The 26236-nt window shown below is 44.3% G+C and overlaps 2 protein-coding genes across 2 annotated transcripts in view; both read right to left on the bottom strand.

The window, feature by feature from the left end:
- Positions 1-1255: 1255 nt before the first annotated feature.
- MLNR (motilin receptor) lies at positions 1256-4143 on the bottom strand (the record flags this gene model as incomplete). The annotated part of the gene is made up of 2 exons (XM_084279398.1): positions 3378-4143; positions 1256-1569 (listed from the first exon to the last, which is right to left on the bottom strand). Exons 1-2 carry the CDS (start codon positions 4135-4137, stop codon positions 1256-1258), a joined length of 1074 nt encoding a protein of 357 aa, XP_084135524.1. The 5' UTR covers positions 4138-4143.
- Positions 4144-7058: 2915 nt separating this feature from the next.
- Positions 7059-26236, bottom strand: part of FNDC3A (fibronectin type III domain containing 3A) — a gene marked incomplete at its 5' end in the record, with an annotated part of 103211 nt that continues 84033 nt past the window's right edge. Inside the window, 12 exons of the mRNA XM_084279092.1 lie at positions 7059-7379; positions 11259-11386; positions 11948-12114; positions 13482-13691; positions 15937-16220; positions 16305-16454; positions 17331-17444; positions 18458-18633; positions 18728-18833; positions 21743-21861; positions 23191-23259; positions 24833-24971. Coding sequence (XP_084135218.1) covers positions 7065-7379; positions 11259-11386; positions 11948-12114; positions 13482-13691; positions 15937-16220; positions 16305-16454; positions 17331-17444; positions 18458-18633; positions 18728-18833; positions 21743-21861; positions 23191-23259; positions 24833-24971 — 1977 coding nt within the window. The 3' untranslated portion in view covers positions 7059-7064. The remainder of the gene's footprint in view (positions 7380-11258; positions 11387-11947; positions 12115-13481; positions 13692-15936; positions 16221-16304; positions 16455-17330; positions 17445-18457; positions 18634-18727; positions 18834-21742; positions 21862-23190; positions 23260-24832; positions 24972-26236) is intronic.

Raw genomic sequence — 26236 nt, 5'->3', positions numbered from 1 at the left:
TCACGTGTGTGCAGTGACCTGGGGTGGTGTTTCTGTCCTTAGATTTTTACTTAGTGAATTGTTAAACGGGGAATTGGGGGTATTTTTTACATACCTGGAGAAGGCCTGGGCTCAACTCTGCCGCTGTGAGATCTCGGAGCTGGATGCTGAGCTCTGCCTCCGCGCGGCAGTAAGCTGTACGCGTGGCACACAGACGTGTTAATTGCCAAGGGTGAGCGTGGACGTACCACCAGTGATGCCCCTGCAAGCGCAGTCCCATTTCATCCATCCTGGCCCAGATGTGTGTCGCTGTAGCCAGGAAGGTACCAGGTAAAAAGCACAGGTGCAGCGTGTCGCCGGAGAAACTGGTCCTGCAACCCCTTCCGGCTCTTCCTCCCAAGAAGCCTCCTTCCTAACTCCTACAGTTCAAGCCTGCATTTAAAATCTTTGGAGCAAAGGTTGGGACCTGGCTTTTGACTTGCAGCCACGCAGCTGGAAGTCCTGGGGTGACGGGTTTCATCTGGCAAGAGGGGTTGACTCGGCTGTTCTATACCGTGATGCCGTGGAGACGAACCGCTGACAGCATCAAACCCTCCGGGCCTATCACAAGGAAGTGATCAGGAATGTCTGAGCCCTTCCCAGTGCAGGGGGTTGGCTGCCAGTATATAAATAATAAGACCTTACTTGATTGTATGGGTCAGATCAAAAGGGTTAAGCCCAGAGGAGACGCTTTTTGAAGGGAAGAGTCGGTGAAACTCCCCTTCATATTTACAAGGCAGTAAAAATGTATGTCCCCTTCTTCCATGGGTGTTCAGGGCGATTTCTTCCGTGTCCATCTCCTGGCAAGGCTGTGTTCTGTAAAATCCCGTCTATAAGAAAACCATTCTGAAGTGGCAAAGGCTGCCTGGGAGTTGTACCCATTCCTGTGCCCCAGCAGAGCTGCTGCACCAGACCCCCTCCCCCTTTCCAGCCCTGGGCAGTGCGAGTTTTAAAAAAACCCCAGAAACTGCACAGAACACGAATGCGACGAACAGCGTGTGACGAACTGAAACCACGGCGCTACTCGTACTTTACTCTGGCTGCTCCTACTGAGTTGTCTTCCACGTCGTTCTCACTACTTTGTGGTCCCTGCTTGCTTTACTAAAAAAACCCCCACACAAGTCTTTTGGGATACAAACGGTTGCAAAACACCAGGCGGCCTGACAAACGTCCGTCCTTTCGCTGCTCTCCTGCGAGAAGGGGGGTCCCTTCCTCCGAAAGAGCGCGGGCTGCGGTCTCAGAAGCTGGTGGCGTACTCGTGCCTGGTGCTGGCGCTGGTGTCCGTGGAGCCGCCCGCCTCTTTGGTTACCGTGAAAGCCCTTTCCGCAGCGCGGTGTGGCAGGAGCAGCTTGTAGGCGGCTGCCCTGTACTTCTTCGAGATGAGGTTGTAGAGGACAGGGTTGATGGACGCGCTCAGGTAGAAAAGCTGCAGAGCAAATATGTTAAAGTACTGGGAGAACAGCATCGTCCTGGTGTCCTGGGTGTTTATAAAGATGATCCTGCCAATGTGGAAAGGCAACCAGCAAATTACAAAGGCCAGAACCACCACAGCTGTAAGGCAAAACAGAGAGTTAAGGAGTTATCTTTTCAACCATCCAGTAAACCCTAAATTTTACGTGGCTGACCAGCACAAATGTGGAAATAACGGCATTAGATTGTTAGAAAACAATTAAAATGGGCATAGCACCAAGCCCGACCGTTAGTCTTTGGCTTGAAAGGTAACTGGTAAAATCTTCGGCTAAACTCTGAGAGGAGCTTGCTGAGATAGCTAATGGTGGTGTAACACCCACGTACTAACATCAGGCACAACAGAGATTCCCCGGGCAGCATCTGCACTGCCGTGTGTGCGATACGAGACCGGCTGCGGGCGCAGAAAGAGGTGTTTTGTGGAAGCACACGGCAGCCCCACTCACTGCAGAGCCCACTCTGAGCTACTGACACAGACCGCAGCGTAGGAACCTCAGTCGCCCAAGCTGCCCCCGAGCCTGCGCCGCTCCATCGGGGTGGCTGCGAACGTGAAGACTTACAGACTGGTTGGCCTATTGATTGCTTCTGCTTTTTTTTTTCCCCCACTGAAGCTCCTGCGCGACTCCCCAGACAATTACTGCTGGAGACAGATATTTCACTAGATGGATCTCCAGCCTGAGCCGCTCCAGCTGTTCTCCCGGTCCTGCGGCGCATTTTAGCACAACGCAAACAATTACAAATACAAACACTCCTGCAACAGCAACGTAGCAGGAGCAGATGAGGAACAATTAAATAAATGCATTACTGTATCCATATTTTAATTAGTTTTGTTTGCAAGTGCACCTACGTCATTTATGGAGCACCCGCCGCCTTTCTCAGGGCTTAAAAAAAAGGCTTCTAGCCAAAGCGGGTTTATGCCTGAAACACGCTGCGCGCGTAGGTCGTGCTACTGGCTCCCCGAGATAAGGGGAGTCGGTCTGGGGAAATCAGGGTCACCAGCGTTGCTGTTGGAAAACCTTGTGCCTACTCCACCGTAAAGCTTTTCCTCAAACTAGTCACCAAAATGTCCTTCCTCTCGGGCTCTTCCCGTTGCACTAGGCTAGTTCCATCCAGCTGACCACCCCTCTGGGAAAAGAAGTCTCCCTCCCGTGTAGGAACCCCCTCAAACAGGGGATTTGGGTTTATGCTCATTAATCAATACTTGGATTTCTTTCTTTCTTTCCTTTTTTTTCCCCCTCCCCCTTCAGATCAGTTGCTGTTTACAAACTGTAAAGCCCCGGCTGCGCTGTCTAACCTTCCCCAGCCTGGCGCTAGGCTAATCGATGGATGACTGAGTTAAATGAACTAAAAATGATCAGCAGGAAGCCCTTGGCTATTATCAGATTTGTCTGCAAACGGCTCGCAAGGGTTAAGCGGCTGTTTTCCAGCCTGCTCAGGCAACCAGCGGATTCGCTCCCAGGACAGCTATGAAAGGACGCTCAGAAAAGCCAAACTTATTTTTCAGGAGCAGAAAGCTGTCAGGCAGAGGCACTCTGCTACCCTCTGGGAGAGACCGCTGGCGTTCCCGCGGATCTTCTGGAGTCACAGGCTACCTCCTACTCGGCTCTGCCCGGTAGAATTGCGACAAACAGTGTATCTACGGAAGGTGGTCATGCTGCTCCATGTGCCACCGTACGCAGGGTGAAGCCGCAGCCCTGAGGGAACAAAATCCCCGCCGCGGCAGCCTGCGGGAGCACCGACCCCAGTGATGTGGCTGGGATGTTCCCCCACGCTATCCTTACCCTGCATGGGTGCTGCAGGTGCTTTGGCCCTGGTCTGAGCCCCAGCCATGGACCCGCAGCTGTGGTTCTAGCCCCAGCCCCAGCCCGAAGGGGGATGGAGGAGGGACTCACCCAAAATCTTGACAGTCTGGCGGTGCCCCTTCTCGCGGAGGACAGCGTTGGGGCCCCGCAGGCGCGCGTTGCTCCGCCACAGCTCCCGGCCGATGAAGCCGTAGAGGACGTTGAGGCAGATGACAGGCAGAATGAAGTAGGAGGTGGTGACCCAGAACATAGTGGCCAGCAGGCCGGACTCCACAGCCTGTGGGGTGGGCTTGCACTCGCGGCTGAAGTCGGTGTGGTTGTCGGGCTGCTCCACGCCAACCAGGAAGAAGAAGGGGCTGGCGGAGAGGAAGGCGAAGGCCCAGAGGATGCCGATGACCACCTTCACCCGGCGCTTGGTGATGACCACCTTGGCTTTGAGGGGGAAGCAGATGGCCACGTAGCGCTCCACGGTGAGGGCAGTGATGTGGAGGATGGTGCAGTAGGTGCAGCCCTCGCTGAGGTAGTGGGAGAGGCGGCACAGCAGCTGCCCGAAGATCCAGGGCCGGGAGCGCCAGAGGCGGTAGAGGTCGAAGGGCAGCCCCAGGAGGATGAGCAGGTCGGAGATGGCCATGCTGCCCAGGTAGAGGTTGGTGGTGGTCTTCATGTCTCGGTAGCCGTGGATGACCAGCACGGTCAGGACGTTCCCCACCACGCCGACTACGAAGAGCCCCAGGCAGACAGCTGTAACGGGGACAAGCGCCCGTACCGGCAGCGCCAAACAGAGCCTCTCGTCGCAGGGCGGCCACGGCCAGGGCTCTCCCTCGCTGCCGTTCCCCCCGCCGCCCCACATGCCGCCGGGGACACGGCCGCCTCAGCCCCCTCCGCCGCCGCCGCTGCCAGGCGGGACGCGCCCTGCGAGGTGGGGCGGGGGGAAAGGGGGGCGCGGACAGGACGGACAGCGACGCTCCTCCGGCCTCGTCCCCGCCCCGCGGCGGGGGGCTCGGGGGGGTTGGCGGGAGTGCGTGTGGGCTGTGTCGGGATGTGGGGGTGTTGAGGGGGCCACCCGGCTCCCGCCGCCCCTCAGGTAACGCGCGACGCCGCCCCGCCCCGCGGCGCCGCAGCCCGAGGGAAGCGGCCGCCGCTCCGGAGCCGCCCTGAGGTGAGCGGGGCGCCCGCCGCCGGCCCCGGGGCAGGGAGAGCGCCTCGGCGGGGCAGGGAGCGCGCCCCGGCGGGGCAGGGAGAGCGCCTCCGCGGGGCAGGGAAAGCGCCTCGGCGGGGCAGGGAGAGCGCCTCGGCGGGGCAGGGAGGGAGCCTCGGCGGGCCGTTCCGTGCTGACGGGCCGGGGCAGGCAGGCTCGGGGGCGAGGTGGGGGGGGGGGGGGGGGAGGGGGTAAGAAAGGTAAAAGGAAATAAATTTTAAAAAAAGGAAAAAAAAAGAAAAAAAAGAATGATACTTTTTATTTTCCACAGATTTTCCAAGGTACTTTGCTACATCGTTTGTGTGTTTTCTATCAGACTATACAGGTTCGTCTTCACGGAGCCCGACGTTGCACAACTGCAAAGTGATATGTTTGGTAGTGTATCTATAACCTTTTAAAAAGTTTTAGAGTTTTTCCTTTGCGGTTTTTTTTAATTTTTTTTTTTTTTAAATTTCTTTCTTGGTTTTTGGAATGTACAGTATATGAGGTAAAATTAAGATTACATTAAAAACTGTCTTCAATGCAGTAATAACGCACTGAGGCCCGAATGGCAAATACACTATTAAATGACTATCAAAAATAGGAGCTCATTTTGAATTTTTACTATGAAAAACATAAAGTCACTGCAGATTAACTGTAGTAACAAATCTCACCGATTTTCGACATTCAACCGTAAGAAATCTCTGGGCTGTTACACGCCACCTCATTTGCACTGCCAAACATGGCACTTTTAAAGAAGGTTCTAGAAAACATCAGTTAACCGCGGTATCCTCGCGGGAAGGTGTCGGCCTTCCCCGTACAAACCACAAGTTCGGGATAGGATGTAAACATACAGTACGTTTTAAAGACGGGTCGTTCTCGCCAGGTGGAGGCCAAAGTTCTTCATCCATTTCTTGTGTTGGTTGTTTCTTTTCCTCTTCTTTAAGAAAAAAAAAAACCCAAAAACCCCAGAACGAAACGAAACTCAGCGACGTTATTCTACAGCACAGGTCATCGGACGTATAAACAGTTACAATACATGCCCGTTTCTAATATAAGAGAAATTCTTCAGAGATCTTCAAAGCACAAGACAGAGGTTCCTTTTTTTATTATTATTAAGACCGACAGAAGTGTTTAATACCATTAAAAATGCTAAACTGAACACAACTAGAAGTCATTAATGATCCACTATCTTGTAACTCAAATAAATTAAGAATAGCTAATTACAAAGTGTATAACGACGTGTGATGAGACAAGGAAAGTTCTTTTTTTTTCTTTTTTTTTTCTTTTTTTTTTTTTTCCCCCCCAAAAAGAGAGTTTAACTACAAGCTCTGTGTCACTGGCAGTCATTGACATCTAGCGAGATGTTCAATGGGATACTTGATAAAATTCAGTCTGGTCATTCAAGAACTCACAAATGCAAGCTCACAAAACATTGATGAGTTATGCAAATTGCAAAGTGCTCTAATGCAACATTAACTACATGCAACCAACAATTTGGTACAGTATCCAAAGAGACATTACATTAAACATTAGGATCTCAAGAAAAAAAGCAGCTTTTTAAGTTTTCTGGTGCAAATTACTACACTTCGTCTTCTGATTTGGTGCCCCAAAGAAAGACAGACAGAAAGAGAAACGGAAAATAAACCAAACCAAAAAAAAAAAGGCAGTGCTTGATTCTGGTGGATATGGCAAGTGGATGTTGGGTAAACAGCAAAAATTCAGTAATGAATTTGATCTGAAAAATCTATTAATCTATTAAGCCAAAATCAGAGGGCACAGACATCTGTATAAACTGCATCCGATCAAAGGTCAACTTTGGAAACGTGTTTCTCAATTTAAGTAATAAGTCTACAAAGTTGTCTCACACTCTCCCTTCTATGTTCATAAGAAGTAAAAGAGGCATTTTTTTTTTTTTTTGTAAGTAAACATCAAATCCTGGGGGTAAGATAAACCACTTGTGCCATCTCCTTGTAGTCTTTCCAAAACAGCTACTTGCAGTGAAGAACTCCACATTTATCAGAGAAGAAGCCTCCTTCATGCATACTCTTCCATCCAGTTTTTATTATTTGCTGCCTGAGAAAAGCCCCTTCTGTTTTTTCAGCACAAATCCTGCTTCCCAAATAATTAAGACAAATGAGGAGGTAGAAATACAGCGCTAAATTGCTTTCACAGCATCGGATTAATATTGTATACAGCACAAGTTAGTTAGTGTAAGTTTTAAATGCGATCTACACATTCTTCCCTGTTATGGTAGCAACCCTTAGGAGCGTGGGCCAGGAAACCATTCTGACTCTGGCGTTTACCGGTGGAACCCCTGTTCACAGACACCACTTGCCTGCCCCAGATAAGAGTCTGTGCTGCAAGAAGGCATGTTAAAGAAACGATTGTATTTCTGTGGCTTGCGCTCTAGTGACACGTGTGTCAGCCTAGACCTACCGGTAAAGCGTTTGAAAGAGGCTGAGAAGGTTTGCATCAGTCCCAATGCCGGTGCTAAATGCCTGGTTTTGTAAAAGCAAGAGAACAGAATTACTTTTAGGTTATGGGAAAGTAAAAATGTAATGGGCAGCGTTCTAAAATAAACCTCCTCTCTTTCTCTTTCACTTTATTACGAAGTACTGAATGATAACAGCGATTAGGATGGAAAAGATAGCAAAAAGTGCAAGGATGACAGCAGCGCACACTTGGTCGCTCTGTGACCATTGTGTCCTTGTGGTTTGCACAGCGTCCTTGTTGGTGCTGGCCGGCGGTTCTGTCCTCTGAGAGATGAACAGCACTGGGGCGCTGTAGGGGCCTACCAGGTCCTGGTGACCTACTGTCTCTTGGCACTGGCGAATGGCACACGCACGGAAACGGTATTCACAGTTCAGCTGGAGGCCTGTGTATCGGAACGAGCAGTCCGGACCCTTATAGACCTGGCAATAAAGGGAGAAAACAACAGTGCATCAAGTAAAAACGCCCCACATAGATGCACATGTACATATATATATATGTCTGGTGTGGTTTTGTTTATGGTGAAGGTTCATAGATTCACAGGGGTGGGAAGGGACCTCTGGAGATCATCTAGTCCAAAGCCCCTGTGCGAGCAGGATCACCTAGAGCAGGCTGCACAGGACAGCGTCCAGACAGCTCTTGAGTATCTCCAGAGAAGAAGCCTCCCCAGACCCTCTGGGCAGCCTGTGCCAGTGCTCTGCCACCCTCACAGTAAACAATGTTTTTCTCATATGGAGACAGAACTTCCTGTGTTCCAGTTTGTGCCTGTTGCCCCTTGTCCTGTCACTGGGCACCAGTGAGAAAAGTCTGGCCCTTTCCTCTAGACACCAACCTTACAGGTATCTATAAGCACTGATGGGATCCCCTCTCAGTCTTCTTCAGGCTAACCAGACCCAGCTCTCTCAGCCTTTCCTCATATGAAAGAAGTTCAAGTCCTCTAATCATCCAGGCAGCCCTCCGCTGAACTCTCTCCAGCAGTTCCCTGTCCTTCTTGAACTGGGGAGCCCAGAACCAGACACAGAACTCCAGCTGTGGCCTCACCAGGAGAACCTCCCTTGACCTGCTGGACATGCTCTTCTTGATGCAGCCCAGGATCCCATTGGCCTGTTTGGCTACAAGGGCACAGTGCTGGCTCATGGAGAGTCTGTTGCCTAACAGGACTCCCAGGTCTTTCTCCACAGCGCTGCTTCCCCACAGACCAACCCCCAACCTGTACTGGTGCTTGGGGTTGTTGTGTGGGTGCGTGGGGGTAACTGTAACAAGTACAGCTCCGCGCTCCTGTCTTCACCCACGTGAGGAAAAATGGACAAAAAGCTCACAAATGGGATTTAAATGCCAAATAACCTCTCTGGTCCGTTTGGTGAAGCACAGGACTAGAACGACAGGTGCCCACACCAAGTAAACTCTGCCAAAAGCCCCAGTGTTGGGGCATTTTAGCAACCACCTGCAGTGTAAATACTATATACCACAGGATGACATACAGTATTGTATCAGAGGATTTTAGGTAATTAACTCTGTATCAAGCTACTTCATCAAGTCTAATTCAATCCAATATACTCTGCTGTAGTTAAGACATTGTGTTTTTATGGTATTATAATTTATCCCAGGATAAACCATTATCAGGAAAGCTGCAAAGAGTCCTCTCTGGGATTCTTAATTTAATCAGATCCCAAGACAGAGATGACTTATGAGGATGCTCTCCATGGGCTTCTCAGTTGGCTGGATGACACAAGGACACTCAAGTCCAGTTCAAAACTCCTTAGCACAAAGTGCCTAATTCAGTGAAATCTAAATGCTGGTTCCTCTAATCAATTCATCTACAGCTACATAAAGGTCCTGGAAAAACCAGTGAAGTCCTGTGTGGGTGCAATTTTCTGTTTGTAGCTGTATCAGTAGGTACCCAGCTATGATGTGCACAACACGGTGCAGTTCGATTTATCTCTTTAAATCGCTTCCCACTCCCCCTGCCCCCCAGCCCTTATCTGGATTTCCTTTATTTAATCACAGAATCACGAGGTTGGAAAAGACCTTTACGATCATCAAGTCCAACTGTTCCTGTCCTATGCTAAACCATATCCCTAAGTACCTGATCTACCCTTTTTTAAACACATCCAGGGAAGGTGACTCAACCCCCTCCCTGGGCAGCCTGTTCCAGGCCCTGACAACTCTTTCAGTAAAATTTTTTTTCCTAACATCTAATCTGAACCTGCCCTGGTGCAGCTTTGTGCCATTTCCCTTTGTCCTATCTCCTGTCACCTGGCTGAAGAGACCATTGCCCAACTCTCTACAACCTCCTTTCAGGTAGTTGTAGGCAGTGATAAGGTCTCCCCTCAGCCTCTTCTTCTCCAGGCTAAACACTGGTAGCAGGATGCAGAAATACCCCATCGTGCAGAAGTTTGCCCTGCAGTTACCATACCCTTAGACAGCATTTCACCAATGCAAACTGCCAAACATTCAATGAAGAAGTCAGCAATCTCTGCTGCTTTTGAAGAGCTGCTGCTGTGCCTGGGGCTGCTCGTGGGCTCAGAAGGTCCTCTGACAGCCAGGCAGCTGAGCTCTGCTGGAATTTACAACCTGGAGACCTTTCGTTCTCTCAAGAAACTGTTCCCACGCTGCGCCAGGACAGGTCATCGGAAGTGCAGCTTCCTCAAACCCTGCTGCTCTGTACCGGGCATTTGGTAGCGAGCAACAGGCCCCTGACACACATCCTACTCCAGCTGCAGCCACGCCAGCTGGCAGCAGTTGCTGTCCTCAGCTGCTCGTCCCCAGCGCCTCAACGGAACTTGCCTTCCCCTCCTCAGTGCTGAGGGGGTATTTATGTGGTTGCTTCCCAACCCCTTTAAGAACCTGACTGACGTACACAGCTCAGACAGCAGAGGACTAAGTTTTGTCTGAGGCATGCAGGGAGCAACGACACGAGCCATTCAGCGGACGGATCAGGGAGAAGGAGTAGAGGAGAGTGAAGTTTTGGCAGGGAAATGGTAGTAAACAGCTTGGAATGGACTTCCAGGCTGTTTATTTTTTCTTCTGTGTCCAAGAAAATAGTCACCATCATGTCTTAAGTATCTTTAAGGCTGTTTCTACCATTTTTACTTCTTGAGTGCTCCAATTTTAATTTTTGCAAATGAATATTTTAATTTTCTTTTAATTTACTGTGCTAAACTGTTCTGGAGAGGCAACAGGAATCAGGCACCTCAGTCTGTTTTGCTATTCCCAGGACGAACCTTTATTTTCTTGCCCAGCTCATTTGGCAGTGCACATTGCTAATCACTCAGTGCCTAGAAGCAGCACTGATCACGCCTCACTGACACACTTAAGTGTTCCTTTTACAATTCTAAAGTTAAAAAATATCCACATGGAAAGATAACAAACACCTCAGACTGTGGTTCATCTTTTACTGAAAGAATTTACAAATGAACGTAACAAACATAGCACTACACCAAAAGTTATGAATTATGAAAACATTAAGGCCTATAATCTACCAAAGCACAGGCAAAACTTATTTAATACTGAACTATAATAAAATTATAATATACCAGAATTAATTGTGTTTCCTTTCTGGAAGGAAACCTGCTTGCTTAATAGTGTGAAACAGAGTTTCCAAGCCTAATTTCATGTCAATTATCAGACAGTTTATAGGGAAGCAAAATTAGCACTGGACATCCTCTTTTAAATGCAGACTCATTTGCAGCTTGGTGTTTCAAACTGCATCTTTGGATACTCAAACCTGAAATTCAAACACACACTCCAACTGCTAGACCCTCATAGTTACAGCACATCCTATTAATGAGATGGCCCCGTGGTAAAAAAGTAATCACTCTTCCCTACACCTGTGTATCTACAGTGCATAAGTAGGGGGTCTTTCCTATCTGCAGTTCTCTGTACAGAAGTATGACTTGGGCAACATCAAAGCTTTTATAACATTGTTTACTGCCTTTGAACAGCCTTTAGCACAAAGACAACCCTTTGTTCTTTTTCTTGCAGGTCTCACTCCATTCTGTACTGTTGGGTGGATGTTTCCTTTTTGTCAGGTCTTCCCATCAGTGGACGATGTCCTCTCCACTTAGGGTGTCAAGGTGTATTTATAAAACATCAGAGAGGCTGCAACTTACTGCAGTATTTATATAACATACATCTCTTTTCTCTACAACAATGACTTAAGGAGATACTACCTCATATAATTTAGTAACAAAAAGTGAGCACGGTGACTAAAACCAGACTGGAACACAATACTCTTTAATCTAAAATAGTCATCACAAATACTAATTGCAGAAAAATACAATGACTTAAACAGATCATACCTGTTTGAATTCTGAGTCTTTTCCCACCATGACCTGAAGACAGTAGATAACTGGATCACCCTTCATGGGCTGCAGAACCTCCCATGTGATTTCACAAGTGTGATCGTTTACTCTCTCTATCCTTGGTGCTGAAGGAAGAAAGCACAAAGGTGACAGCTAGCTCTGCTTTCCCCATCACTTCCCCTGTAAAATTCTATGTTCTAGCTGCTATTTTTGTCTCAGAGAAACAAAAGATTCAGATTCAAATGCAGTCTTCTGACAATGTTTTCTGGAACAACAGCTAACAATTCACATTGGTCTCTTGCTAGCTGAGGGATCATCCAAGAGAAAACAAGTAAAATTTGGTGACTGTGAGGGGGTATCACGAGCAAAAAGAAACTTAAAATTATTCTAATCATACTAGGAAGAATTCCCAACTTGAATTACTGCAACAGCCTGCTCACTCTTTCTTAAGAATCCTAAGCAAGGATTCTAAATACAAACCTTCTTATGTCAAAAATGCATAAATTATAAGCCTTTCATTTTTGGAGCAAATATTTTAGGCTTTAGGCAATTACATGAAAGAAGCATTCCCTTACTATTCCTGTATGCCCTTGGAAAAGGGAACAGCATTCTCGATACCCCAAATAAAACACAATACCCAAACCAACTTTCCACCCCATCCCAAATGAAGAAAGAAGCACCTTTACCTTTCAAGGCAGCTGGGACAGATTTGGGAGTAGTGAAAACATATTCTTGAGACAAGGGACCCTCTCCAGCTTCGTTACAGGCCTGAATACAAAATTTGTAGGACGTTGACTCACTGAGTCTTTGTACTTTGTATGTATGACACGGTCCCCTGTATAAGGATACAAACCTGAAAGCAGAACGAGTGGTTTAGTTCAAACACAGAAGAGGACTTCCAAAGGAGCTACTGTACTGGCTTGAAATTTATTCCCCTTAGTTCCCAGAATCTAATGAGAAGCCCAGAAATATTTATGTTCTGGCGTTACAATAAAATAAGAAGCTCATTTTCCAGGGCCAAGTTTTTACTTCTCTTGTCTCTGAAATGAAAATAAATTTAAGAGTACTACAGAGTGTCTCTTGGCAAAAACGATCCTAAGCATTTTCAGAAACGTTTCTGCACTTGAAACAATGGGAGAGGATAGCAGCTCTTGTTTTCCATGAGCTGCAGGCACCACTAGCTTTTTTTTTTGGCCATCTATCTCCCCAACGTTTTCAGCTTTTCAAAATTCAGTAACGAGATTTTAGCTTTTTGCTCTTCTGAAACTCTCCCTTCTGCACCTGAGAAAGGGTTATGGATCCAACTGCTCTGGTACATCGAGGTAAGGAACTTGAGAAGCTCACTCAAGATCTGCACAGGAGGCAGGTGTCACACTTGTAGCACACAAGTCCCATTCTGAGAGCTTTGCAGATCAGCCTCTTTCATGTTATATTTCTTACACCAACTGATCTTGGCAGTTTTCATTTGAGTTTCAATTTTGGTATCCCCAGGACACAGCACAAGTTTATCCCTTTCTGCAGGGGTTATCATCTCCTTCAACCTTTCTTTGAAATTTTGAAGAGACTGTCCCTGCACACAACCTGGTCTTTGGTAATGACAGTGTATTTCTTTCCAGTTCAGAGTCTAATTTCTTTTCCTCCTTAGAGCAGAGCAATTTCACCGAGCAGATCTATTTTGTCTCACTGTCAAGCTGAAGTTACTCAGAGATTCAGAGGTGATACACAGCGTAGCAATACTGTGCGTATTACCATTCAGGCAAGGGTACCTGCTGTACCATCTCATCTTACACTCCAATTTAATAGGAGAGAAGAGATCCCTGAACATACTAATTTGTACCATGTGAGTTTCTTTTCCACTAAAGATAACTGCATATAAAGATGACAGGGAGTAAAGAATTCATCCCTTCCACTATCAAGTATCTTAAATCCACAAGACTGATCAGACATGATACTCTGACAAAACACTTAATCAAACATGAGAGGAAGTGTGCTGGTACAAAACATTCCATTAAACGCTTCATATGCAACTGTAAATGAAGAAAAACAATGAAGTTTTTAATCTTGTACTTCCCAGCATGGAACCCCACAGCCCTTCTTGCCTTGCCAGACGAGATGACCTCCTATGTCTGTTGTAAATTCAACAAAGCATATGGAATTTTGCCCTTTGCTGCCATCAGACCACAGTGACACAGGGCAGCTTAAAGCGATGCCAAAACCAACCTTCCGTTCTTATCCTCCATCTGGAGGTGGTACTGAATGGAGTCAGTTAGAGCTTTTCCAGTTCCCTCTCCCCACTTCAGCTTGAGAGTCTGGGAACTGTAGGCAGCACATTCCAGGCGAGGTGGATCCGGGGGGAGAGGCTTTGTTTTCAGTTTTATGGTGTGGCTGAAGGGACCCGCTCCGAGGCTGTTCAGGGCCTGAATTCGTACTCTAGTGTTTGGAAAAGAGAGAATAAAAGGACTTGAAATTAGATTCTGAACAACATCTGGTCATTTCCACCATTCACAGTCAAGAGAACAATGGCAGCAGAGAGATGGCACTTTCTACAAGGAAGACTTTTATCAGTATTACACTTTCATAAACTGTCACAAATAAGCAGGAGTGCCACTTCCCTTGCCAGAGTTGAATTGATTCAAAATAAAAATACGTGAAAAAGATGCAAAAGCTCTATCTGCTACTTCAGGAGTGGTCCATCTTCCTGACCCTGCAGGCCCTGTACCAAATTTTTTGATTGACATGTTGGAGAGATGAGTGGAGGTAAAAGAAACACCCCGAAAAAAGCTGAATCCTCAGGTTGCCCAGAGAGGTGGTGGAGGCCCCACCCCTGGAGACATTCAAGGTCAGGCTTGATGAAGCTCTGAGCAATATGATCTAGTTAAAGGTGTCTCTGCTTACTGCAGGGGGTTGGACTAGGTGGCCTTTAAAGGTCCCTTCCAACCTAATGCATTCTATATCTTTGACTTCTGTATTAGGTAAGTTTAAGGATGACTACAGGACGGTTTTATGGGCTTCTTGGAATAGATCAGATTCATGTGAAAACAAAGTGATGGTGCCCAGACAGCTCTCTTGCTGTTTTCATTGGTAAGAACACATCTCTGGGTGCCTGAAAACACAAGCCATCTTGGTTATGCTTGGAAAGGGAGAGGGGGAAACCAGGATTCAAAGGACACATGGCTGAGGGGTTTGTGGAACTCAAAATTCAGGGATTTTTTTTTTTTTAAATTTGGATATGCCATGGAAAATAATGCTGGCATTAGGTTTACAAGTAAGAATTAGAAGAAATAAACAATAAATTTACTTCTAAAAACGAAAAAGCAGGAAACAGAGAAATCTGAGGCTCTTTATACATCTCACAGGTAGCCATAGAGAACAAAGCATGCCTAATCTCATTTTGCAGGCTAACATTTGCTTGTCTAAAATAGTATCTAGGTAACTGGAAAAAAATAATCACAATAATTAAATTCTGAAGCAATCAACCACACACTTTCAAAATACTGAAACACAAATGTGTAGGCAGGCTTATGAATAAATATTTCTCCCTTCATTACAGTAATATTTAATATTATGCTAATTTATTACAGCACAGAACAAAGGTTAACATATGACATGTTTTATCTGCACAGAGTTGACAGAGTATTCTATAAATGCACTTTTGTGGGTTACAAATACAGAAGCATCTCTGCAATAAAAACTTCTCTCTCTTCAGTTTGTTGACACAGAGAGCAATGGCTCTTCAAATTGCCTTCAAATATTGTAGTCTTACACAGAGCATAAATATCTTTAATGATGCAGAAAATTCCATAGCCAGATGATACCCTAACTACACTGAAATCAGTGTGGGCTTAAAATCTGACCTCAGTGGGACTGACATTCTCCTGTAAGGGGTGTTTTTAGCAACTGAAATTCTTCAAAAATATATTTAAGTTTTCTTGATAGATTTTAAAACTGATATTCTTCAAGCTGACTGCCACCCAAACATGCTGTATTTTTGCAGAAAAAGCATTGCAAATTGTGATGAGCTGCCATTAGATCAAACAATTCACTCAGTAAAGACTAGACAGGATCCCTCCTTGCATGGATTTTATGTTGTCAAATGGCTACCTATGAAGCATCTAGTCCAAAAACCAGTTATTAATCTGAATCTGTAATCTGAATTCAGTGAAACTGACACGTTAACCAGACAGATACCACAGACCTAGAGCAATAAACACACTAAAATAAATTGTTCCTGAAAGAAAATAAAACCAGCACAGCTCACCTACTTATGAAGATCATCACAGAATCATAGAATTGCCTTGGTTGGAAAGGGACCCTTTAGATCATACAGTCCAACTATCACCCTAACCTGCCATCCACTACTAAACCATGTCCCTCAGCACCATATCTAACCATATTTTAAACACCTCCAGGGATGGAGACTCCACCACTCCCCTGGGCAGCCTGTTCCAGTGCCTAACAACCCTCTCTGTGAAGAAGTTTTTCAGCCAGCTGTCAATCAACACCCCCAGGTCCTTCTCTGCCAGCCACTGTTACAAAGCTTCCTTTTCCGCAATGTATACGTACTAATACTCCTCTGAGTGTCATGTAGATAATTAAAAAAAACCCAAAAGAAACAAAGACAGACTCTACTCTTGTGGAAGAATGAGTTGGATGTCCAGAAGGTGTGATGACATACCTGTAGGTAGTGTCTGGCTGTAAGCCATCTATGAAATAGCTCAGAACCTTCCCAACAGTTACTGGCTGCTTCTCGCCAAAGTCTATGCTGTAACCGAGGATTTCAGATCCGTGGTCAGAAGGTTTTTCCCAGCTTAGAGCAAGGCATGTGGAAGGAGAATAGTGTGGACTTTCAACTTCATCTTCACTTAATCCCCGAAGACAAGTCACAACGGCGGGTACGGAGGCTGGAGTCATACATGCCACGACTTCACTGAACGGGCCGGCACCTGCGACATTCACTGCCTGCCAATGGAAAGCACACCGTGTTTACACAGCAGGGCCAGCTCTCCCGTCCAGGTTTCACTGACAGTGCTTTTACATCTTTACCTGAACCCTGCAATAATATATAGTGGCAGGCAAAAGCCCTTTCATTTCACAGTTGAGCCCAGGCCCACAGTACGAGATCTGCATGCATCCTTCCACACCGCCCCACTCCAGTCGGTACTCCGTGACGTCAGCTCCGTTACTCACTGGAACCTTAAAATGGATACAAATAGTTAGAAGTTAAATTCACTGACTGGAAAAAACATGACCAAACTCACCACCACTATATGGGCATTTTTGTTTGTTAAGTTTGGTTTGGATTTTTCCCCACAGGAATGTTACCTTCCCATTTCTTCACTGATTTTTAATTTAGTACAACAGAAATAAGTCAGAATGCATCACTGACCTTGGGTCACCTATAGCTTAAAACACTTTATTGTTGCAGAGACTACTCTACACAAAGTAATTTTGATTTCAGATGCTTAAATACAGAGATCATTTTGTCTTTTTTTCCTTACCATTCTGTAACTCAGATGCTTCACTCCATCTCAAGGCACTGAAAAGCTGTGTTTAAACAGTATTCACAGATAGAATCTTCCTTTTTACCAGCTTAATTTTTATCTATTGCATTTTTTTAATCAGATATCTAAATACTATGGGTTTATAGGAAGTCTGTGAGGCTTTTGCTACATTATTACTGATATGATTATATAAAATTAAATCAGCTTATAAAGCCAGCAAATGCACAATAATCTATTGTATTATGTGGATATATTCGCTCTGAGGAAAGATAACTATATTAAAGGAAAAATTTTAAGAAGAGCCTGCATCACTCAGAAATGCAGTGCAGTAGTTGTGGTGAAACTGTTAAACAAAAGAACAAAGTCAGGTCTCAAGTACCTGCAGGCTGCCAACTGGAGACGTCATACGATGGTATGTTGAATGACTCTAAGGCTCTACCCACCCAGTTCTGGATAATCAGGTAAGTATGTTTAAAAATGTGATTAAAATACCATCTCAAGCTTTTAAAGCTGAACTTAAAAACCAGAGGACGGTCACGTTAAGGTAAGTGTAAGATGGCATTCTTACCTCCCATGACACCTGAGCACATGCAGAAGATCTGCAGGCCACCTGGGGGGGCTTGCACTGATCTGGTGGTCCAGGTGCTGTAGTTACTTCACATTTTTCTGAATAGGGTCCAAACTATTAAAAAGGGAATTGACACAACTAATTTGTAAGAATAAAGTTGTTACTTTTTATATAAGATTTTACCATAGTAGGGACTTATGAAAGCAGCCTGAAATGTTATATTGCTTGTAAAACAAATCTCTGTGGACTGTGCATTCAGGATTTATTTCAGTACCTGACTATCCTCCAGAACAGCTGCAAGACACTTCTCATAGCAAATGCAATCAGAATAAATTTGACACTTCAAACGCTGGGCAAAACGAGACTGTGCTATCCAAATCCTTATTTTTAAGTTAAATGACAACTGCTCTGTAACATATCACAATCTGTGATATGTCTCTATCTAGAAGAAACAAATGATTAAAAAAAAAAGACAAAGAGTTTATCCAGAGCTTTAAAGCTTTAAGCTGCAAATACCTCCCCAGTGTCAACTGGTTCTGATTGTTCAATAATATTCTCTTCATAAAACTAACACAAGCAGCCCTGCCTCCCTGCCTTTAAATCAGGACTTTGGATACATAATTAAATAAAGCTAATTCTACCATAACAATTTGCTTTGATATATTTAATACTCCAACAGAGAAAATATTCTTGTATCTGACAGAATGTCTACTCAGACGTTAAATTAAATATATAAAAAAAAACTCAGGAAACACTAATTAGAACACCAGCAGCTGTAAAAATAAGGGTCAATCAATTTACAATAGTGTATACAGAAAATAACTTACTAACTTACTTCACATGAGGTTATTCAAGTTGCAACAATGCTCTGATAAAGTACTTAGCATTCTTCTAACCACTATTGTTCACATATAAGGCATGTTTTCTCTTCCCACCATCTAAAATCCATCTAAACCCCCCTCTATCATAAACTGACGTCTAACTGTCTCTTCCCACACAACAATAAGTTATGTGAATCAAGTGACTCTACATTAGTAAATCCTCATTTTAAAACTGCTGTTAAATGTTTCTTAAAAGAGTAGATCCTTAATATTGATGTCAGTCTCTGGAACTCACTGCCTGCTTACCCCAGCCTTGTTAGCTGCTCGCAGTCTGAAGTTGTACATCCTTCCTGGAAGAAGGCTGCCGACTGTGCATTCAACATCAGAGCCTTGGTACACCTCTCTGTGCTCATCAGTTTCTGTCTGAAACATTTCCAGACCGTAACAGGTAATGGGCGAACCACCGTCTACCTGAGGTGGTCCTGAAATGAGAAAGAAAGAAAATCTTAATAAATTTTAACTTGTAACACACACATTTGGATCTCTTACCCTCAGTAAAAGTTGTAAAAGAATTACCCCAGCGCAGCTGAATTTCTCTTGCTCTTGGTCTACCCTGTAGCCTTGGAGGCTGGCATGGACCAGGAATCACTGCTGGTGTCTGCACCAGTAAAGAATCAGATGCCTACAAAGGAATGATGGATTAATGAAATCATCTAGGCCACCTTCAAGGCACTTTCAATTATGCCTTAAGTAAAGACAAATACTTGAGTCAGAAGCAGGGTCTTCCATTTTTTTAAACAATATCTTCAAATACACAGAGATGCTGAAGTGTTCTGGTATGTATTTCTCATAATACCTATATAAAACTGTAAGGATTGTCTGACTCAGAGGTTGCAGCAATGTCTAGCCTGTCAGGTGGCAACATCTAGCCCAGCAACTCAGCCATGGATTGCCTTGAGGCCCCATCTCAGCATAGAAAACCCAGAGGGAGCTGTGCAGATAGCTCAGACTTGAGTTGTCCTGCAAAACAGACTAAACTGGCAGTGCTGCATAATTCAATGAACTGAAACCTGGGTTGAGCCTTGGAATTCCTTCAACTAACAATATGCCCTGAGTCCCAATCAAACCACTATTCAGCTGCCTAGCAGTAAGATAAAGGCAAGACAGAGGGTCCCCACTCGGCTTCAATGGGCCCAGACAGTGCAAAGATATGCAACAGATAGGGCAAAAGATAAGGGGAAACACTGCTAATGACAAACATGGAAGGTGGTATTGTTCACTCTGCAGAGTCCTGCCCACTGTCATGTATATCAGACGTAAAATAAATTGTAAACCCTTGTATTTAGTCTGAGATGGGGGAGCTGCTTCTCCAACTCTACCAGGAGACTCTTCCCCCTTGGCCAGGATGCTGTACTGAGAACTCTTGCCTGGAGAGATGGGTAAGTGAATATTTAATATGCTTTAGGTTTGTAGTCTTGGGTGATTAACTAACACACTAGTAGTATTTAGTACACTTGTGGTAGTGTGTTGTGTGAATCTGCTGTGGTTGTTATATTAAACCTTGTGAATTGCCTGTGGGTGGTATTAGTGACTCTGTTGTGGGCAGTAATACTGCATTCTGTGACTGCTGTGTTGGCAGCAGTGTATTCTGTGAATCAATTGTGGTTGTGATAAGTGTAGTTGTACTTCTAAACAGCAATAGTGCATTTCTCCCATGAAACCTGCAGTAGTGACGTATTGAATCTGCATGTGGGTTTAAAAATAAATTACTCTTATTTTTTATTTTTAAAACCCTGCAGTCGAGTGTCTTTCCATCACAAAAATGTGTTACAGTAATCACATCATATGCTAAATTAACTTTTGCTTTTGTGGTTCGGTACACACGCAAGAGGTAGAATTAAAAATAGTAGTTAAGTACAAACCTGGAATGGATGCTTGAAATATGGCTTGTTCAAAGTAAACTCATTCTCTTTTCCATCAATGCTTTTTAAAACCTTACTCTAAGGCTTGTACATTTTTTATGCAAGAACCACCCAGAAAGCAAAACTGGGCAGAAAGGTCAATCAGAAGAGATTGAAAAAAAAAAAGATATTTCAATTTTTTTTATTACTTACTAATCCTTAATGTGTGACAAACTTCTGCCTCTGATTTGAAGTGTGTGCAAAAATAGTGTACCAACACACAGCAGATGGCCTTGGCTATCCTGGACGCAGGCAGCAATGAGTCAGGGGCAAGGCGGGGTTATTAGCTTCAGCGCGAAGCAGAGCAAACGTGAAGCTGGAAAGCCTTTTACTTTACAAGACAGATGCATCTTGGAGTCTCATTTCACAACTGCTTTCTACGTGTGTTCCAGGAGGAGTAGATTGGAAGCTCTGCTGCTTTTCAGTTCCTTTGAAATGTACTGCTGTATTGAACAACAGATGCTACTTAAAAAGCAGAATTTTTCTCAGGAGGCATATGCCCATGACAAGCTACAGAGAAGTTTTATTACATCTTTCCTTACCGTTCTCCTGTTGATTTCTGACACCTTCAGAAAGTACAGGACTTTCTCAAAGTTATCTTCTTTTTCGTACTCAAATATTCTAAACTAACGGAGCTGGGTTGTAGGGAAGGAGTTTGGCAATGCAGAAGTCTCCAAAGACATACATGCACTTGTGATTAGGTGACTGGGAAGTATACTGCCTTCCCCCATCCCTGGACAACAGCTGGCTCAGCTGGGATAGGAGGGAAAGCACTGCAGATCAGCCAGCACTGAAGGAGTCCAGATTTATTCTTAAGACAAGATAGAGGTGGGCAAGGCTATCTTTGCAGAGCCTTCTATGTGGAGGAAGAACACATGAACTTCATAAAGTAAAGGGGGGCTTGGGAAGAAATGTAAACACCAAGAATACAGGGCCTTAAAATTTTCCAGGAGATCAGCTTGACAGCGAAGCCCTGCTGGAAATGTATAGAGAGTGAGGGCTGGCTTTGTTACACTTGCTGCTGGGAGGAAGGGAGAAGAATACAGCATGGTGCTTTGGCTCTGGAGGCTGAACTACACAGAAGTGAGGGTGCAAGTATGTGCCTGTGTAAGGTGTACATATGGAGGAGCATTGTATGGCACACCAAACTGTTTGGGAATGCAGAAAGGCAGGGCAGCATAAACATTTGGGTTGTGGCTGAGCCAGCATGTGAAGAGAGCATCCCTGTAAAGCCTGAGGAAATGTTTCCCCTTGTCTGCTGGGCTGCCTCAGCCACTCAGACAGGGTACTCCACTGACCACATGGGAAACATTAAATTTACACTGTTGTCTTGGGTTAGGCACTAAGAAAAGACATTCTGTCAGCATATCGCACAGGAAACACAGTGTCTGGTTTTGTAAATAAGACAAATCACTTTAAGCCAAATACAGTATAAAAAAACATATTCACATTTAATTTCTCTATGAAACGAGCAGAACCTTGAAACACTGCATCAATATGGGAACCTCTGAGGTACACACTATGGCTATTTGGTTAGACACTTCTGCACAGTATTTCCTTATTAACTACTGGACCAGATTTTCTTAAAAGGAGAGAGATTTTATTTAATAAAAACATTAGCTGACATTACCGTGCTTTGTCCTCCTTCCCCAACGCAGGACACGCGTAAGCGATAGGAACAGCCAGGATTCAGTCGGTCGCACACGTGCTCCCGAGCAGCTCCGCTGTATATCGTGTCCCATTTGTTTCCTGAAGGGTTAGGAGGAAGCGTGCAATGAACCAAGCTGCAATCTGCCACTCTTCAGTACCAGCCACTGCAAGTATCCTAGCGTCACTAATTAAGCGTGTGCCTGATGTTTATCAACAAAATTTAAGCCCTGCTTTGAGTTTCCTGGATAGAGATTGAATCATTTCACAGATAGTTTCCTCAGTAAATATGTATAGATCAGCTGAAGTGAAATACCTTCCTTAATTGGTATTCACTTTAACTAGAAGAATCAATGAAGTAGTTCCTACTGAGCCAGCAAGCACCTTCAAACTTTGTAACCAAATAAAACAGGAAAGATACAAAAGCAAAATTTTCCATGGAGAAAACCCATTCTTTTTGCAGCCTGTAACTACAGTTTACAATTGAGGAAGCTTGTTCCTCCACTCCGGAATAGCCCAGCACCATCTGAAATACTGATTTTGTGCTGTGCTATTCAGTCAGATTCTTAAATCAGAAACTCTTCAGCACTCTCTCTCTCTTTTCAGGAGTTTAAGCAGGGAACCTGGGCCCTTTTAATTACATCTCCAACAACTCAACACATCATAGCATTTAGTGCTCTGGGAATGAAACATAATTCATCACTCACTAAATCTGCGTGAAAGGCTCAGGGAAATAATTCTAAAAGTGAATTAATGGCAACATGTGATGGAGTAAGGAAAGCGACAGACCAAGCATCAAAAGGACAACAGCTGAGACCCCTGGCAGGGCTGCCATTAGAATCTGGGGACTACTGTCTTAATCTGACACAGCACTGGGGAAGTATGAACTTTCCTTCTCAATGTGTGTTTCTGAATTTAATAAGGTTGCTGAAAAGATCCAGATTTTAAAATAATTTAGCTGGATAGCTTTATGTCTAGTTAAGAAATACTGTTAACTTCCCCTCTGTCTGATAGAACAGAAAAGCAAGCACACAGCAGGAAGTTATCCCAAGTGCATCACCCTTCTCCTTTTATAGTGATAAACGGAGCACTAGTTTTTCTTTCAGCTGTCCCACATCCAACAAAGGTACGTGGCCCTGTCTTCCTGCCCTAAAACGTCTGAAATGTGTAATTTCATTTCTAAAAGAGAACACACCTCATTAACAAGTTAAACATCAGCATCTCTTTCAACACAAGAGCTTTGTGGCATCTTCTTTCTAAGCCGAAGAAAAAGAACCTCTGCTGTTTACAAACAGCAATGTCCCTATTTTTTTAATGGCAGTCCCCTGCAATAACTTTCCCTGGCCTAATACACATTTTACTCTTCCCACAGGCACACACAGGCAGAAAAAAGAACACAGCTGAATGCCAACATATGCTCCTAATACTCACCGTTTAAGCCTTCAGACATTTCCACAATGTATGTGTTTATTGCTGCTCCTCCATTGTCTTTCGGGGGATCTATAAAAAGCAGCAACATTCCCACTAAGTGAGGTAAAGTAAAGGATTTTGTAGCTTTTGGGGAGAATTTACAAAAGGCAAAAGTAACAGCTGACTGAAGATGGGTGCTTACTTAGACAAAGAGCATCCTAGTTAGCTATAGCACTCTAGGAGAGCTGCAATCACTCCAATTCTCCACTATGCGAAGCTGCCAGCTCATAACCCTACTGTATACTCTACAGATGAAGAGTGACAAGTGAATTGGGCACCTGGGAGATGCCACAGCAAACATTTCAGTCTGAAGTGCTGTGGAAGGCTGCCTGATTATGGTTTCAGAGACATAGATCCTAATGGTCCTGTAATTCGGACTGCAGATCGGAAAATATTATCATACTAATTTGCATGTAAGAATATTTCAAAATTATTTAAGGACAGGATTTCAAAAACCTAAATATTTTGGGAGAAAACAGAAGTCAGGAGTTCTACACTGAAAGTTTAACTCTCTTAAAACATCACTAGAAATTGAGTGCACAATCCTCTCTGGTACAATACTCACATACAAGACATGAACCTACAGAGCTATCTTTGATACGTAAGCCTACTGCGCTCTCTCTGAGTTTCTCAGAGCTCACTTAGAGAACAATGTGGAGAAAACCCAACATTCTGGACAAATATAAAGACAGGATGATACTTCCACACAGAAGGGCACTGCTGCTATAACATTACATTATATATGCTCTGAATGAAATGGTGTTGGCTCTTAGGCAAGGGTTATATATCATATCACAATGAGATGTATTATGAAGGCACGCAGTACTTTTTTGGTTGGAAGGTAACAAATTACTCCAAATGAAAAATAAAATTATCACATTAATTATCACGTATTAAAAAAGAGAGAACAATACTGTTCAAAATAATGACTATTAAAGGTTTTTTATATAATTAGATATTTTAGATATTTTTCAATTTACAAGTTGGGTATTTCTAACAACTTCTTACATTACATATCATCCTTAAAAGACCGTGGTCAGGCTCTGATGTAGCAAAGCACTCTGGAAAGATGGAAGAATAGACTCGCTGAGTACTACCTACACTCTACAAGTAACTTTCTTATTATTAATGCAATCCAATCAAACACACTATTAAAGAGAAATAGGTAAGAAGTTAAATCACCTGCGACAATAGATAAAGCCTTTTACTGTTCGATTTTCTGCCTCACACAGTACTGTCTCATCTCCTACTTCACAGAATAAGGCTAAACCACATGACCCTAAGGAAAAGTTTCTCAAATTCCTTAGCAAATAAAAACATTTACCTATTAAAACTAAACACTGAAGACAGTTTGAAGTTGGCTCTTTTGATAGAATCCAGAATTTCATGGCATCTACTTTTTGTGCCAGAGAAACAGAACTTTAAGAAGTTCTTGGTACACAAATTAACATTCCTGTTTTTTCATTATTGTAGTCTCCTGGAACAACAGTCCCTATTACAATTTGTATATTATTCTTCCTACATAATTACACTATTATACTGCTATCCTATATTTATAAAGTACACAAGACATTCTCTAAACACAAGTGGATAACAATCTTACCCCAGATTATTTTAAAACTCTGTGCATGAATTTTTCCTTTCACTGTGGGTTTTGAAGGTACTCCAGGTTTGTCTGGACAAGTAATATATTCTACTGCCTCACTTGGACTGCTTTTCCCTTCTGAGTTATACGCAATGACCTGCAAATATATATTAAAAAAAATATTATAAATAGAATGAATGCACTGGCCGTAATATGATAGTCACTGTTAATGGAAAGGTCAAATTAATTTGTATGCACCTTTAGACAGAGAGCATACAGTAAGTAGCTGAAGCTATTATATACCTTCATTTTACATTTTTGGTAGACCCATAGTTAAACAAGCCCTATACTGAACTTAAAAATTCCTACAAATTTCCAGAAAAAAACGCCTTATAAAACCCCTCTGAACATGAAAAAAACCCCAAAAAGTATTTCACAAATCAACCCTCCCTCTCTCTCAAATTTCAAACGTTGGTGCATAAAGTTAGGCTTCTACTTAGGAAACCTAAGCATTGCCTGACTATAAAAGGTAATCAGGACATAGAAATCTTGGTGCCAATAGTGAAATCCATGGTGCTCAATATAGCACAAGCCACTTGATTTCAAGTCAAGTATCTGAAAACGGAGTTGTAGTTTTGCATGGCTGGGTTCTGGTGCAGGACGGGGGTGCTCCAGGGGTGGCATCAGCAAGAAGCAGCTAGAAAGTTCCCTTAGGCCTGGCAGTAAATAGCAGCTGGCTCAAGGCCAGAGTCGTTGCTGACCAAGGCCGAGCCTTGGTCACAGCACCTCTGGGAATCATATTTAAGTAGTAAAAACCCACAAGCAGCCACTTTTTGCCACCAGAGAAGGGAGTGAGAAGATGTAAGAAACTCTGCAGACACCAAGGTCAGTGAAGGGGAGGAAGAGATGCCCCAGGTGTCAGAGAGAAAGATGCCCCTGCAGCCCCTGGAGAAACCCATGGTGGAGCGGGTGTCCCCCAGCAGCCCATGGAAAAGGCCAAGACCCCATCTGCAGCCTGCGGAGAGGCCCCAATGCTGGAGCAGGTGGAGACATACAGAAGATGCTGTGACCCATGTTGGAACCTCTGTCAGCACTTCCAGCCCGTGGAGAGAGACAGAGACACAGAGATGAGCGAGAGAGGCCCACGATGGAGCAGGTTTTCTGGGGAGGCGGGGGCAGGGGGCTTGTGACCTGAGAGACTGAGAGACATTCTGTGATTTATGACTGCACCCCACAGCAGTGACCCACGCTGGGGCAGCTGGTGAAGAGACAAGCCCTGTGGGAAAGAACAAATTCATGGAGGACTGTCTCCTGTGGGTGGGACCCCACATTGGAGAAGCGTGTGAGGAATGCCCCCCTTGGCCAAGAAGGAAAACAACTCATGAGGAACTGACCGAAATCCCCGTTCCCCCAGTCTCTGCC

Source organism: Gallinula chloropus (genome assembly GCF_964237585.1).
Source record: "Gallinula chloropus genome assembly, chromosome: 1".
NCBI lineage: Eukaryota > Metazoa > Chordata > Aves > Gruiformes > Rallidae > Gallinula > Gallinula chloropus.
This window is presented reverse-complemented; position numbering and strand designations above follow the sequence as displayed.